We start from the raw sequence: 16,661 nt of genomic DNA, 5'->3' as shown, positions 1-16,661 counted from the left end.
AGCGCGTAAGCGTCCAAGTCGAACGCACCCTATATCTACGTATCTATGGATTTTGCTCCCTGCTTAACGTCACAAATAATGGCATCCTAAACAATATGATAATATAATAATAATGAATGGCATTTCTCGTTAACAGATATATTAATATAGCGATTTGAATAGTATTAATTTATTGAATATTTTTCAAAGTGATACTTTTTATATTTGCTGTAATAAAAATTATTATTATGATAACTTATATTATGAAAGGAAAATATATTTAAACTTTTAATTGATTACCCAAGAGGATATTGATTTGTATATATCTACTTGAATATGAATTTGAACAGCTAACATTATCTTCAAATTATTGGTTACTAGCAAAAACGTCAAGATGTCTAATTACGTGTTGAAAGTCAAATCAAAAGAAGGACAGCATATTTTAAGAGATCTCAAATCTTCCATGACTCTGGGCGATCTTTTACTGAAACTTTCATGTTGTACATCGATATCTAAACACAATTTGCAAATTTTATCGGGTTTTCCGCCTAAAGCATTAGATTTATCTGATGAGAGTAAGACTTTAAAGGAGAGTGATTTGAATTCAGGAGATACTGTTATTGTTGTAAAAAATATTGAGAGTGTTAGTGAATGTTCAATTGATCAATATAAATCTGTTCCTGGTGTGCTGATGAAGAAAGTGGTGCCTGCTGATAATTCTTGTCTTTTTACTAGCATTGGTTTGTATTGCTTTTATTTTTAGCACAGTTATGTACTTAATTTATTTTTAATGAATTTTAATTATGTAGTTTTAATTAATTCTCGATACATATATAATGGTTTATTATAATTTATTTTCCAAAATGAGATAAAACAATTCTTTGCTCGATTTCTAATTGGCTTCAAACGATTGCTATTATTTTGATTAATTTAATAGCGTGTGGCAATTTTAAACATTGCAAATCGCTTCAGGCTGACACAAATTGTGCTTATAGTTTATATATTTTATTTAGACTTATTTTTTTAAGTTTTACTGTGATAATTAAATCCTGACCTATGATTTTAATCTAATATTTTAATTCAGTGTCAATTGTTACACATTGACTTACATATAATATAGTCTGCTGTTTTATCTGTGCATGTTGTTGATTTGCATTGTCTGTTACCTTAATAGTTGTACGTATTTTGTATGCGAACATGTGGACTCAACAAATATTATTCTGTGGAATACTAGATCAATTTTTTTTTAATCGATTATAAGTGGTTGGGAGTCTTTATATGAAAAATATACTATCTATTCAGTTATAACTATATTTGTTTTTATGAGGAATGTCATATACTACAAATTAACTTGTGATAGATAAAAACTTAAATTTGCTCTTATATATACATATACAAGAACAAATGTGATAGGTAGCCAAACCATTTCAATATTGGATATTCTTGACTTAATTCACCAATTGATTGTCATTGACTTATTATACTTTTTTGTGAGTGACAAGTTATTTGAAAATGGTAAATATTTGAATAGAATAATTGAATCAAGAGATACCATTTGAAAAGAATATTTTTTTCTTCAAATATCCTATTTCAAACGGTAGGTTCAATAATATTGCACCTGATTTTTTTCAGAAATAATTGCATGCCAGTGCATAACTTTGATACATTCAAGTTCTGAAGCAAAATGATTATTCAACCAATTTTTATTTGCAAGTAATATGATGGCTTTCCAGATATACCCAGTGAATTTTAAGAATTCAATAGAATAGTAAACAAAATCTGCGACTTCGACAATATGGTCGATTGATTTGAACGATATTAGATTGCCAGGTAATGACTATTATATCTTGAAAAGTATATTTCATAACATGCTATCTAATTTTTGTCCATACAATAGCTTGTTTACATAGCTATCTATAATTTATATAATTGGCTTGTAAACCTGGAAATGTACCTTCAATCAAAGCATCTTTATTAGTTACAATTATAGATAAGGAAGTCTCCAATGTCACGAAAATTGTATTGAAATCAGGTTCAAGCATTTAAATTGTTCTATTGTTACAAGGCATGATTTGCTGATTTTCGTAAATTTTGTAAATACCGCATCTCTAAATTCTTCTGAAGATACACTCAAATCTAAGTTATGTCAAAAAATATAAATTAAAAACTTTTCTTATGTGATTTTCACCTATTTATTATATATCTTAATTATTCCTGATCAAACTAATTATTTAGTTTGAATATTGATATAGTATTTAAAAGAAGCACTGCATCAGTTAGCAGTTAGCATTCTGAATATTAAATTATAAGAGAAATTCGAAAATGAATTATTAGCATCATTATACTTGTAATTTTTATTTAGAAAATCAATTGAGTGTAACAAAAAATAATTTTTATAATGAAAATGCTCAATTTTCCATTATTATATATTTTTCAATACTCAATACTGAGATATTTATATACTCATTTATTTTTATCATACCATTTTGATAAGATTTATGAATAAAATATCATGAATCCAATTTTTAACTTCCAAAAATCAAAATCATATTACGGAAATACTTATTGTCATGAAACTTTTTAAATGTCCTGTTCTTTTATGGTCATTGGACACTGTTTTTATATATTTGTGTATTCTCATCAAACTCTTATTTTTAGTGATATTATAAAATTGTGTCTCATAGCAAAGACAATTTTAATGCATAATATGAAGCTCATTTGGCTTCCTTGAGAGTCGCTGGCTATATCACCTCAAGTTTACACTTCTTCACTCTCATTAGCATTCGAAAAAAGAAATGTGTTTGTTCATTTCAATGCATATATGAGGCAATTGTTAGTGATTGTTTTTTTTTATTGGAAATTCATAAACGCCTATATGAAAGATTTGCTATTATGAATGTTTGTTATTAAATTCTTTGTATTGTTGTTAAAATGCATTGTGTAGTTGCTCTCACATACAAACAAGTTGTGTATTTCATTTTGCATTTTATTTCATTTATATATATATATATATATATATATATATACATATATATACTAGCTGACCCAGCAAACATTGTTTTTCCATAAAAAATATGTCTAGTATGAAAATAACTAATTGATTGCAAATTGGCATGTAAGTGAAAGGGGCAGCTAACAAAAAACATATGAATAGTTTATCAACCATCTGCCTGAGATATGAAAATAAAAAAAAACAAAATAAAAAAAAACATTTCTTTATTTATTTACTATTAACAAAACAAATTAGTACGTTCCATCTTCAGGACAATTGTCAAGAAACATGATCTTGATAAGATTTAAGCAAACAATATGTTTAAGAAAAAAAGATGATGGATTTTTTATATATAAAATGAATAAAATTGTGGAAAAAATGATGTACAGAAATATGACAATATAATCAAAATGAAAATGATAAAAATAAATGAGTCGATTATATAACAAAATATTAAAAATGTTAAAAAATTTAGAAAGTTTTAAGAAAAAGTTACTGAAAAAAAATTTGAATTAATTACTACATGTATGATTGTTTTTTCACTAACACTTATTCACTAAAAAAGTTTTTAACAAATTCTATAAATTCTTTTCAGACAAAGAAACAAATTTTGTAATTCAAAATTTCTTAAAATTATGTCTTTTTTGAGTTTGTTATGTGAGACAAATAGTATTATTCTCTCGATGTTATGAGACGAACTATTGGTAGCAAACTGATGGTCCTGAAGATGGAACATACCTAGTTCCGAAACGCCGACAATAAATAAATAAAGTAATGTTTTTTTTAAAAAAACTGTTTTGTTTTATATTACTTTTTGGATTCTTTGTTAGAACCTCTACAAAATCTTTACAAATCCAAGACTCTGCCATCTAATATATAATATATATATCTTATATATTTGTAATATTTTTGCAGCCCGATCGTCGAATTAAAAAAAGATTAAATAACAAAATTATTTATTGCATTAAACGTTTTGACACTTGATGTGTGGCACATTAAGTAATCTAAAAAACATATAACATAAATACGTTGATGATAAATATAAATATATAAAAAGGAGAAAATTATACAAACCAAACCACCAGGAAATAAAACAGAAAAATTAATTATGATGTAAAATTGATTGAACATTAAATTTGTGAAAAATAATAAAATACTATTATATTAAGAAACGAGAAATTGAAGGAGCACATATTGCCCTCCTATATTTCATGTTATTAATAGCGGTGCATTATGGACACTGATCAAGGTTACAACGCAAGTGTAGCCACGCACGTGTAATGAAGGAGTGGGAGCGGTTTGTGAGAAACGAAAGGGGAAAGAGAAACAGAGTTGTTAGTTTCTTATTTTTTTATTTTGCACAAATTTAGTGTTCAATCAATTTTACATCATAATTATTTTTTTCTGTTGTTTTTCCTGGCTTGGTATGTATAATTTTTTCCTTTTTATATATTTATATTTATCATCAACTTTGTATTTATGTTATGTTTTTTAGATTACTGAATGATGACACACATCAAGTGTCGAAACGTTTAATGGAATAAATAATTTTGTTATTTAATCTTTTTTTAATTCAACGATTGGGCTGCAAAAATATTACAAACATGTATCAACGTTGACAAAACTCTCATCATATCTTATATATATATATATATATATATATTTGTGTGTGTGTGTGTGAGAGAGATTAAGTTTATTTTAAGTTTGCACACAAGAAAGCTATAAAGTGATGAATAGATTTTCTTAATAATTTCTCATATAAACATCTCTAACCACATGATCAATTAAAAAATTGAATTTGGAATTACGTTTCCATTGGGCAACGTATATAGAGTCCACTAGATATGTGTATAATTTAAATTTATTTAATTTCAGTTTTTTAATTTTTTCCTTATTGAAGCAGAACAAAATTTAATTTTTAGAAAGTGTTTCAATAGTGTTTCGGCACCCATTAACCCCCTCCAAATAATAAATGCATTAGATGAATTCGGGGCATAAATTGTTAAATTATTTTAACAGGTTACGTAGTTAATGGAAAGATTGATCTAAGTATTGGGAATTATCTGCGACAAATTATTGTGCAGCATGTTTCTGCTGATCCTAACACATACTCAACAGCTCTGTTAGGTAAACCAAATAAGGAATACTGTCAATGGATTTCGAGACCTGAATCTTGGGGCGGCGCTATTGAAGTGTCCATATTGAGTGAATTCTATGGAATCGAAATTGCGGTAGTTGATACTCAAAATGCGATAATAAACAGATTTGGCGAAGACAAAAAATATAATTCTCGCGTATTTTTAATATTTGATGGGATACACTACGATCCTTTGTACATGGAATCGAATGAGGCATGTTTTCTGTATGACATAGATATGTTGATTTTTCGGTATTTATTAATTGTAATTTTAGGACACATTACCTCGAACCATATTCCCTGCACAAGATTTGTCGATTCTGCAATTAGCGCAAGAGCTAGCTGAAGAAGCAAAAATATCGAAACAATTTACTGATGTGAATAAATTTAATTTAAAATGCTTACAATGTGACGCACTTCTAACAGGACAAATTCAGGCACAATCACATGCTAAAGAAACTGGACACACCAGTTTTGGAGAAATTTTTTAATGCGTTTATTTATTTAGTGTAATGTCTTATTTAATATACAGTGCTACAAATATTGTATTTTTCTAGAAATAAAATTGTTGATATGAAATTGTTGATTTTCCATGTTATCATTGTTCAATAGTGCGTTTGGTCGAGGCGGAAAAATAAAATCTTGATTTATATATACAAATATATACACATATACATTATATATATAAATAAATTATTTATATATATATATATATAAATAAATATATATTATTAACTCATAGGGTAAGTTATAGAAATCGCAAAAATCGAAATTGAACATTTTTGTATATCTTTCGTTTCAAAGGTTTTTGAACATATTTATATATATATATATATATATATATAATATATATATATATATATATATATATATATATATATATATATAGGGCCGGTCCTGCCTTGCATGCGATGCATGCAAAAAATGCGGGCGCACGTCTTAGGGGGCGCCAAAACGAGTTTCGAAAATTAAATTTATATTATAATATTTATATTTTTTATATAAAATCTGGAATTATTTATATAAAATCTAGAATACTTAATAAATAATAATAAACAATCTAACTTAACTAGAGATACGGAGACACAAAAAGCATATTTATTTTGCAATGTGATATCAGTAGAAGCAATTAATCGATTAATAAATGACTCTGCAAATTAGTAAATACCAGCTCTATTTATTGCTTAATCTTCTCATTCATTTTTTTTAAGTTGCCGTGGAATCAAAGAAGAAATCATCTAGTGTCAATCCCATAAGCGCAAACCTGCGAAAGATTAAATTCGGAAAAAAGGGTAGTCAGTGCTTTAATGGCATGTTTACTCCGAAGAATAGAATTGTAACTTTTATTTTTGTAGCAAATGTTTCGCATCTGATGAATTTTGAATGTTGAAGATATGCGTAGTTAGGGTTATGGAAATGGAACAAATATGAAAAATAAAAGCAAAATTTACTTTGGAACGAAAATCTTAAGGCTTTTTCATACCTAGTGGTGCCCATACTCTAAATTTTTAACTATGCGGAAATAATACATATAAAATATAATGCGATTTTTTTCAATATAGTTTAAGAAATGTGTAATTTCTTTACAGTTTTCACTGATTTTTGGACAATACTTCTAAAATTTAACTTTAAAACAACAAATTCTTACTCTGAATATAACGGGAAAGCCTGGATGAATACAATTCGGCTCTTACGATATCAATAAAAAGAAGTTTACGACGTAATTCTGGATATTGTAAATGATGAAAAATTAAATTAAATTAAAATTTAAAAAATCCAACATGAAATACGAGTGTTATGATTGAAAATGGAAAGCTAGTTTTTTTAGCTCTCTTGGAATGATTTGCTCAATAAAATATATAGCATAATGAATAAGTAAAATGTTTTAAAACCCAAATATTATAATTGCACATACGCTAAAAATAATTGAAAATTTAAAAGTATTTAATTATAATCGCCACGATTTTCCAAATAAATTTAAAATGAATATATTTTATACGATTTTAGATTATATCTAATTATTTGAGTACTAAATCCAGAATAATTAAAAAATTAATTAATTATAAACTGTTAAAACAGTTAAAATTAATAGGGGGGGGGCGCTAGAAAAAAAGTTGCATGCGGGCGCTAAGAATCCCAGGACCGGCACTATATATATATATATATATATATATATATATATATATATATATTATAAATAATACTAAAGCGTGAAATTATTAAGTAAAACATTTTTGATGTTTTATTGATTTCAATAATTTATATAAGTTATTTGAGAAATGTTCATACTAGTTTAGATTTAGTTAATATGATTTCTAGAATACTTACAGCTTATATCTAAGTTAAAATATTTATTATTATAATAATAAATATTCACAAAATTAGGTATATAATGATCGAGTCCTTTTTATTATTGGAATATAAATGAATTATTAATTGTTTGATTTATTAGAATATTTCTACTAAAAAAACCGTATGTAATATATTGAAACCGATTAAACTCCTGGTTAATGTACGTTGTTTTGACATTGCGCTTCTTTAAAATTTTCGTCAACTTCGGCGAGTTGTTTAAACATGTTTTTAGCCAGCAAATGTTTAAGTTTAACATATGCGATGAAGCTATGGTCGTAAGCCTTTTCTAAATCTGTTATTTTCATATGTGCGCATGTTTCTTCTCTTGTCAATATAATGCAGTTCCACGGCGACCAGTTTCTCCTTCGGTCCCATTTAGGAGCCTGAAGCTTTTCTGTTTTAGTGCTTAACGCCGATTGACCGTGCCAAATTGTATCAACCAGCTTTTGCATATCCACTACATTCATAATGAAGATTACGGACCGCAAAGAGTTGTTTTTTTGCTCCTCGCATCGAACTTCCTGCAACATTTTAGCAAATGGACCGTAATTTTTTTGCTGGGTTTGCACCATGGAAATGCACGAAGCGCATGCATTTAAATACTTTGTACATGAATGCAATGATATCATTTTAGCTGGTCTTATACGAGAACAGTATTTACATATATGATGATCTTTTGTTGACAAACAATTCGAATCAGATTCTAAACATTTAAAAGTATTCGTACTTTTCATATACTTCATCAATAATTGTTTTAATCGCTTGCGCAAAATCTGAATATCTTTCGCATTAATTTGACGAATTAACAATTCACTTTCTCGATCAATTAATTCAATTATATCAATCGATATATTTGTTGGATTTTCTTCTAGGGTTGAACGCAAGGACATAAGAGTTTCTAATCGTGATTCCACTGGTTCTTCTTTGCTAATGCTATTATAAATTATCGATAAACGTCGGGCATATTGAGTTTTTAAAGTGTCCATTTCAATTTTTAGTCCTTTATAACCAGTCCAAGTAACAGGTTTTTGTGATAAAGTCAATATTTTATAGTCCTTCAATTTGTTATTTTCTTCTATGGAGTCTTTCTTTCGCGCTTGTACAACTTGCAGCATTTTTATTTCTTTTTCAAGCAGCATATTTAGCTCGGCATGCTTTGGTGCCCCAGAGTACATCTTTTGAATTGATTCTGTTTCTTGCTGGTGCCAATTTGCAATAACAGATTGTAACATTAATAAATCGTTTTTATTACGTGGATATGTCTGTACGACAATATCATGCATGCGTTCCTTACGCAAATCATTTTTAATTTGCATATCTATATTCTGATCAATACAAGATAACTCTCTGTATTTTGCAGATGTTTCATTTATTAATTTTAACCATATATATGCTTTAATATTTTTTTGCAACAAGGCAATTTTGTTCCAACTATTTTTCTTGCGTTCTAATTCTTCATACGATTTATATTTTCCTGGAGTTAATATCTTGTTTGTTACTGATGGAATACAAATATGCTCGCTTTGCATTTGCGTTGAATTCGTACAAGAAGTCTGTTGATTTACATCAATACTAGTTATTGTCTGACAATCTCTCGATTGTAACAGATATGGAGATATTTTTGAAGCTGGCGGTCCAGTTTGTGTGAATGCATGATGATATTCTATATTATTTATTTTATTTTTATAACCTCCAGTAAATGGTTTAATAATGCGCTTGTCTTCTATTTCAACTATCAAATCATATGGATCGCAATGGTCTGCTTCGCAATGTACTGTAATAATATCGGCTATTGCCATATCTTTATACAAATCATCTACTTTGAATTCAGCATTATTAGAATTTGTGAGACCCAATGTTAATATTCCAAAAGCATCGATGTTAAGATGCTGAAGTTTAACATCAAATGGCACCTCTTCACCTTCATGTGTTATTACTATTGAATCTCGTGGCATATTGAATATATTGCTTAAGCTGTTGATAACCTAAAAAGATAAAAAAGTCATTGTAGTTTATAAACAGGATTAAAAGAGACCGGAATGCAAAATAGACGTTTTATTTTCTTTCCTTTTCCTTTTCTTTAAATTTCTATTTAATCAAATTTAATGTCTAATAAAGATTTGGAACTTCAATTATTGGAGATATCAATAAGAATAATAAATTTATTTTCAGTTAACCATGTGGTTTTAATGTTTGTCTATCCGTTTTCCAAGAGCATAGTCAGAAGATGCAGCTATTAGCCTCGTGGCTACCCGCATTCGATAAATGATCTTAATTTTAAATTAAATTTATCATTTGATTATGTAATAAACAAAATATCAAACCTACTTCTTGCATTTGATTTGAAGTTCAACTTAGGAAAAATATTAATTTTTGAACTAATAACATTTTTCAAATTTATGAGTAAAATAAATCGTAAAATGGGAGAGAACCCACCTCGCACTAAAATGTCCAGATTTTCAAGTTGAATCAATCAATAGCTCTTTGGCAGAGCACATGGCATTATATATGTAGTTTGCAATTTATTAATTAGTTTGTTTAATATATTAACCCTTCTTTGCATGGCGATGGAAATTTCAATCATAATATTTAGTCAACAAAAAAATACTAAAAACCCTTGTACTGTAAATTTGTTTTTGCTGGCAACATTTTAAACGACTATTGTGTACAACAAAATGCAATTTTAAAAAAAATATCAAACGTCACTGTTAATTACCAGGACTAGAACTTGTCATTTCACTGTTTGTTGTGACTGGAAAAAAGGAGCGAGTTCTTAATTTGTTATAAGGAAGTAAACGAAGATGAAAAATACAGTAAAAGTGAAAATGAGTGAGAAAAGGGTTTGTATCCATGTTTTTGTTGTTTTATGTACAATTTATATCAAAACACGGTGAATAAAGTTCTCAAAACTATGCGATGGAAATTTACATCACTATGCAGTAGTTCCACTTGTAATGCATGGCAAAGATTTTTTTGTAAATGTTTTTTTTGTGTTGTTTTTTGAAGAAACAGATTATGATTTGTATAAGTTCTTTGGTATATTATTCTATATGTCAGTAATCAAAATTCCTAGCACAAGATCATACTGATCCCCAAAGTTCGAACAATAATCATATGAGAGAAGTATAGATCTCATTCTTATGGATAGCTTTTTGGGCAGAAATCATATAACAAAGAGGTCTAAAATGTGGTATTTGCATATTTTTTAATCTATTTGATCGAACTATTTTAAACTCTTGGAATGTTTATAAAAAATGCTCAAGAAAGAGATGAACGTAAAAAGAGACTGCTTACAATGGGTCAATTCAGTAAATGTGGTATCAGTTTGTGCTTAAATAAAAATAATGATTGTTTTTTTTTAAATTATTATAAAAAGTAAAAAAGATTGAGTAAACAATATATTTTATATAGTTCTGAGCTAGATATGTGTTAATGCATGATGATGTAAATTTCCACCATATTGTTTTTTACATAATACATACTTCTATTTACATTAGGATTTTTTTAAATATTTTTCCTTTAATCTAGAGCATTAATTACATCACCCTGATTTATTTTTATTAAAACAGAAAAAATCATGCAAAGAAGGGTTAAACCCTTTGTTTATCTAACTAAAGTAATGGATTTTAAAAATATCAAAAACATTTTAAAGGATTTTAATTTCAATCTCAATTTACCTCTGTTATTTGCAAATTAACATGGTAACTATTAGTAAAAACTCTATTTTTTGGAGGGATTATGAATTTGACCGTTATCATATCATCGTGACCTTCTTCATCTTTTCGCATACCATCTTCATCTTTATAACATTCAAAAGCTTTTGTCGTATTCGTCGGATTGTCCTCTGATTCATTTTCGTTTTCACTGTGCATATTGTTGCGTGAACTTGATTCATTCATCGATTCACTGCTATAAAAAAATTAACTTATGTATTAAACACACACAAAAAATAAAGCTAATTGATTAATTAATTAATACGTTTGATACAGTAACAATATAATTTATGAAGTGTTTAATTTTTTCCATCATTATTTATTTTAATTCTTAAATATCAAGAATCGTATTTAAGAATAATATAAATTAGTGAAGTAAAAATGTTTCACAAGAACTTTGGTAAGATTGTTCTTTTTAAAGTACAGTAGAACTCCAATTATCCGAGCTTCGACTATCCGAATCGCCGATTATCCGAATCACTTTCAGAAAAAAAATGTCCAAAAAAGTCTAAGTGCGCTATTATTCTTCCACCAGCAAAGCCAGTGTAGGCACATTGTTTGTTTTGATTTGACGGAGATATTTACAAAACAATGATTTTTATTTCTAAACTTGTACATTTTTTTTAACTCGTTTAAGTACATTTTATTTATATTTAAAACATGTGAAAATGTCATGTTTCTTTCATTTAATTCAATCAAAAAATAGTGCAATATCAAAACGTAACTTTTTTTCTCTCCAATGGCAATTTTTAAAAAAAAAACTCCGATTATCCGAATATTTGATTATCCGAATGGGTCTCGGTCCCCATTAATTCGGATAATTGGAGTTTTACTGTAACAGATTACCTTTTCCTGGTAACTGGTAAGAAATTTTGCACCGACTTATTAATTTAAATTTTAATGTCTCCGTTAAATTTTATGTGCAAAATAAATAATGAGTTTTGCATTGAAAAAAAAATGAATCGAACGATTATACGAATTTTATCCTCACTCACTTTGCTATATTCAATAATAGATGCTACTCTCGTATTAGACGTCTTGTATTAAACTTAATATCTGCAAAATATCAGGTTTCCATAGAAAACTGCATACAAAATGATGACTAAAAATGATAAAAACTGTTACCCATATTACCATGCACACTTAATGATTTTAGAAGGTATAAATCGGTTTATATCATCAACATAATAAGTTTAATTTAGATTTTTGAATCTCGATAATCAGTATATAATAGCTAGATATTGACAATGTGACTCTAAAAATCAAGTCACTTGATTATACAACTCAGTTGCTATGGCTACAAAATTGATAAAATATTATGCTATTCATGTACATATATCATAATAACCTTTGATTTATTCATTGTACCGTAAGAAATTCATGTGCACCGTAACAAATCCTTTTATTTTTTCATTCATACGAATATAATAATTATATATAAATACAAGGGATTATTATAAATAACAGCATCTGAAAACTTTCGCACTGTTTTAAAGCAAAACTAAATCCAACTGAATCCTATTTTCTTATATCTACTCTTAAAATAAAAAAAAATAATATTAATATTTTCAAAAGTTTTGATTTGAAACTACTAAATCATTAAATGTTGAACTTTTTGTCTTTTAACTTCCCGCAGGGTAAGTTATTGTAATCGCCCAAAAATTGAAATTGAAAATCGCGTTTTGAAGGTTTCTGAACATTTTTGAATACTAGAAAAATTGGACGTGTGAGTGCGCGCGTGTGCGTGTATGCATGTATATATGTATGGATTCAATTTTTCGTCAACAGTTCAAAAAACATTCGATTTCTACTAATAGGGAATGTTCTAATTATTTTTTGGCAAAAGTCGATCCAGCCGTTTTGGAGTTACAGAGTAAAGAGTGTAAAAAATAGAAATCGAGTTTTTGAGAGGACGGAGCATCCGACTTGAATGATCCAAAAAACATTCAATACTTAATAATGGGGAGAAGTGGTGATTAGTATTTTTGGCAAATGCAGGTCCAGCCGTTTCGGAGATACGGAGCTAAATGTGCATAAAATTGCAGTTTTTGAAGAAATTAAGCATCCGATTTGAATGATTCAAAAAACTTTCTGCTTGTGTTGAAACGAATGTTTTTGAAAAAAAAATTTTTTTTTGGATATCGAAAATATTTCAAATTTCAAAATTTTAATTTGGCACGGGAAGTTTCAGCAATATGCCTCAAGGCACGATGCCATACACTAAAAGTTTGATTTTTTGTTCATCAACCAATTAATTGATATCACAGAAATATTGAAGTTTATGTATTTATTTGTGAATATAACCGATCAGGATGATTTTAAGAACTTTCGATTCGCGTTGATCATGTAAAATGTTTTTCATAGAAATAGTAATAAGTAAGCAATTATCTTGAACTGATCTTACCATATAATGCAAAACCAATCACGAGACAAAATTGATTCGATTCATGTTTTTTCCCAAACATTTTTGGGAGAAACCCGATGATGGAACGTAAATAGATCCGAAACGTCTTCATTTAACATATACAAAAAAATTTATGTTCAGAAGAGAGACATAAATCATATTATGATTTTCGAACTCTTAATAAGTAGTCCAGTTTTTTCTTCAATTTTTTTTATTCATTTAAATTTTTTAAACTACATATTTTATTCGAAGTTTCGAGGATATGCATGTGTCCTTCTTCAGGAACTTAATCACAATCGACAAGCATTAAAACATCTCTATAATTTGTTCCTGCAAATGAAACATTCGAAGATAATATTTCAATTATAATATCGACCATAAATGTAAAAACGTTTCTGTCAATGTTGATGTTTTTGTTTCTGCTAATATTATTTATATTGCCTTCGAACATTATCGCATGGGTTACCATGCGCTATATATATTGTTGGTTTATATATATATATATATATTTATATATATATATATATTTATATATATATATATATATATATATAATGATATTTAGTGTAAGACAGTATGATCTGTTTGTTTACACAAAATATCGCGTTCTATTAAAATGGCACCTAATACTTGCGACTTCACTATATAGTAATAATTTACAAAAACAAGACTAGCCAGATAATGCTTGAGATATTGAAGTTGTGTTTTTAATTTGCTCATTGTCAGTGTTAACTATTCTTAATTTATTAATAACGTATTAATAATGTGCACAGAGCGCACTAAATTATTAGCTACTTGGGAGTTCAAACAGTCACAGCAGGATTTGAGGTTGAGAAAAATATTTACATGTATATTTTATCATTATCAGAAAATCATTTGCTTTACTAATATATAAATGTAATTAAATTATTGATAAAAAATTGAACAGAAAATTGTATTACAGTCAAATTAGTCAGTTTATAAGATATAATTATGAAGAATATTCTCATGTTACTAAATAGCTAGCAAATCTACAATGCTCTATTGGTTAATTAGTAAATATAATTCAATCTATTGTACTATAAAATGGCAGGATTCCAGATAAAAGTTGCTGCGTATATCTTTTAATAGCTATATAAATGCAGAAGTTGCAAACCAAACTTGCGTGAGTTTTTTCTTGGTTTACTAATTAGGAATTAGCTAGGAACTATCACTAAATATACTTCACCCTTTTTATATAAATTATGTCATTGTTAGAGGGAATTATTAATTTACTTCGGACATTTTGATACTTTCTCGCATTCATTGAAGTTTCTCGAAATAATATTTATTTATTATCTGTAAAACTGCGTTAAATGTCGAGACACATTGGATTTCGAGTGTAAGATCGCCAGGGGTTAAAATTATTTTATGAAATCAGATAAATGTGAATAGGATTACAAAATTAATTTAAAATACTCACAATTCGGTAAACTTTCTGATTAATAAATTAATGTATTAAGAAATGCAGTATGTAAAATCAGAATAAAAAATGTTTAATGTTTTGAATAAATATTTGTCTATTTTAATTATTATAAATTTACAACCTAAAATTGGTAACGAATATCTTTTTTCGTTAAAAATGCTTATGCTTATTGATCGAAATATAAACATTTCGATCAATAAGCATAATTAATTAAGCACATTACTAAAATCTCTTAACTTTTACCTCCGGAGTAAGTGCTGAATCATCGTTTTTCGGGTTCCCTAGTAGATGAGTTATAATAAAATCCGTTCTTAACGCTATTATTAACAATTATATTTAGCGCAATTCTTAGCCATTTTTTTTCTTTTAGTATTGAAATAAAGCGAGGGTAATTATAATTCTTGTACTTGAAAATCTCAATATTTAAAAAAAAATTAGTAATAATTTAATTAATCAGAATTATTTTGTATAATTTTAGTGCATTGGACGAAGATTGGCTTTCTACTTTATCACTTGATGACCTACGACCGTACAGAATTGATAGATTTTGGCGGCAAACTCGTATATTGGTCGCATTTTTATTATGCTGCTTGTTTGGCGCTCTTTTAACAGCAGCATGCATAAGGGTCACCATGACCGAATTGACCTGCTTATCGAAATATTTAAATTCTACGCAACATTCATTCGGACCAAGTTCATCTAATGCAAATTTAACAAAGATCATAAGTAATTTATATGTTATATGAACAATAATAAAATACATAAAAATAATTTAGTGATTTTACATACTAGTACAGAATAGTATAGAACTAGTACAAAATACAATACATATATATATATATATATATATATATACAACACATATTATATATATACATATATATATATAGGGCCGGTCCTGGGGTCCTCAGCGCCCGCATGCAAGATTTGTTTTAGCGCCCCCCCCCAATAATTTCAACTGTTTTATCAGTTTTTCATTAAAATTATATAAACATTTACTTTATTTTTTTAAATTAATTTTTAATCATTCTGGATTTAGTACGCAAAAATTTAGATGTAATCTAAAATATATATGTATAAAATACATTGATTTTAAATTTATTTAGAAAATCGAGGCGATTCGCGGGTTGATCATAATCAAATATTTTTAAATCCTCAATTATTTCTAACGTAGGTGTAACATTAATATTTTGGTTTTGAAACATTTAACTTATTTATTATGCGATTTATTCTATAGAGCAAATCACGCCAAAAGAGCAAAAAAAGAATAGTCTTTAATTTTTAAACATAACATTCGTATTTTATGTTTTAAATTAAATTTTATTTTAATTTATTTTTTCATTATTCACAATATCCAAAATTGCATTGTAAACTTCTCCTTATTGGTATCGTAAGAGCCGAATTGTATTCAGCTTCAAATTGGCTTTGAAATTGGCTTTCATTTTTCATATTTGCTCCATTTCCATAACACTAACCACGTATGTCTTCAACATTCAAAATTCATCAGAAGTGAAACCCATTTTTTATTTTCCCGATTATAATTTGTTTATATTTTTTAACAAGTTCCGTTTTAATTAAATCAGCTCGCAATTTTTCGTCAATAATGCCCAATAGTTAATTTAATCTTTCGCAGGTTTAAG

General features: G+C 27.5%; 2 protein-coding genes across 2 annotated transcripts; one reads left to right on the top strand and one right to left on the bottom strand.

Annotated features, from left to right (window-relative positions):
• The first annotated feature begins 241 nt into the window (after positions 1 to 241).
• On the top strand, positions 242 to 5,599 carry LOC113391010 (ubiquitin thioesterase OTU1-like). Its single transcript, XM_026626997.1, has 4 exons — positions 242 to 297; positions 361 to 719; positions 4,991 to 5,322; positions 5,384 to 5,599. The coding sequence occupies exons 2-4, from the start codon at positions 374 to 376 to the stop codon at positions 5,597 to 5,599; spliced, it is 894 nt and encodes a 297-aa protein (XP_026482782.1). The 5' UTR covers positions 242 to 297; positions 361 to 373.
• A 2,016-nt stretch (positions 5,600 to 7,615) lies between these two features.
• On the bottom strand, positions 7,616 to 11,332 carry LOC113391009 (IQ and ubiquitin-like domain-containing protein). The gene is made up of 3 exons (XM_026626996.1): positions 11,138 to 11,332; positions 8,922 to 9,445; positions 7,616 to 8,807 (listed from the first exon to the last, which is right to left on the bottom strand). Exons 1-3 carry the CDS (start codon positions 11,330 to 11,332, stop codon positions 7,616 to 7,618), a joined length of 1,911 nt encoding a protein of 636 aa, XP_026482781.1.
• Positions 11,333 to 16,661: the final 5,329 nt, after the last annotated feature.

Source organism: Ctenocephalides felis, unplaced genomic scaffold, assembly GCF_003426905.1.
Source record: "Ctenocephalides felis isolate EL2017-DRISC unplaced genomic scaffold, ASM342690v1 CF-g0.4_SCAFFOLD_03725, whole genome shotgun sequence".
Taxonomy (NCBI): domain Eukaryota; kingdom Metazoa; phylum Arthropoda; class Insecta; order Siphonaptera; family Pulicidae; genus Ctenocephalides; species Ctenocephalides felis.
This window is presented reverse-complemented; position numbering and strand designations above follow the sequence as displayed.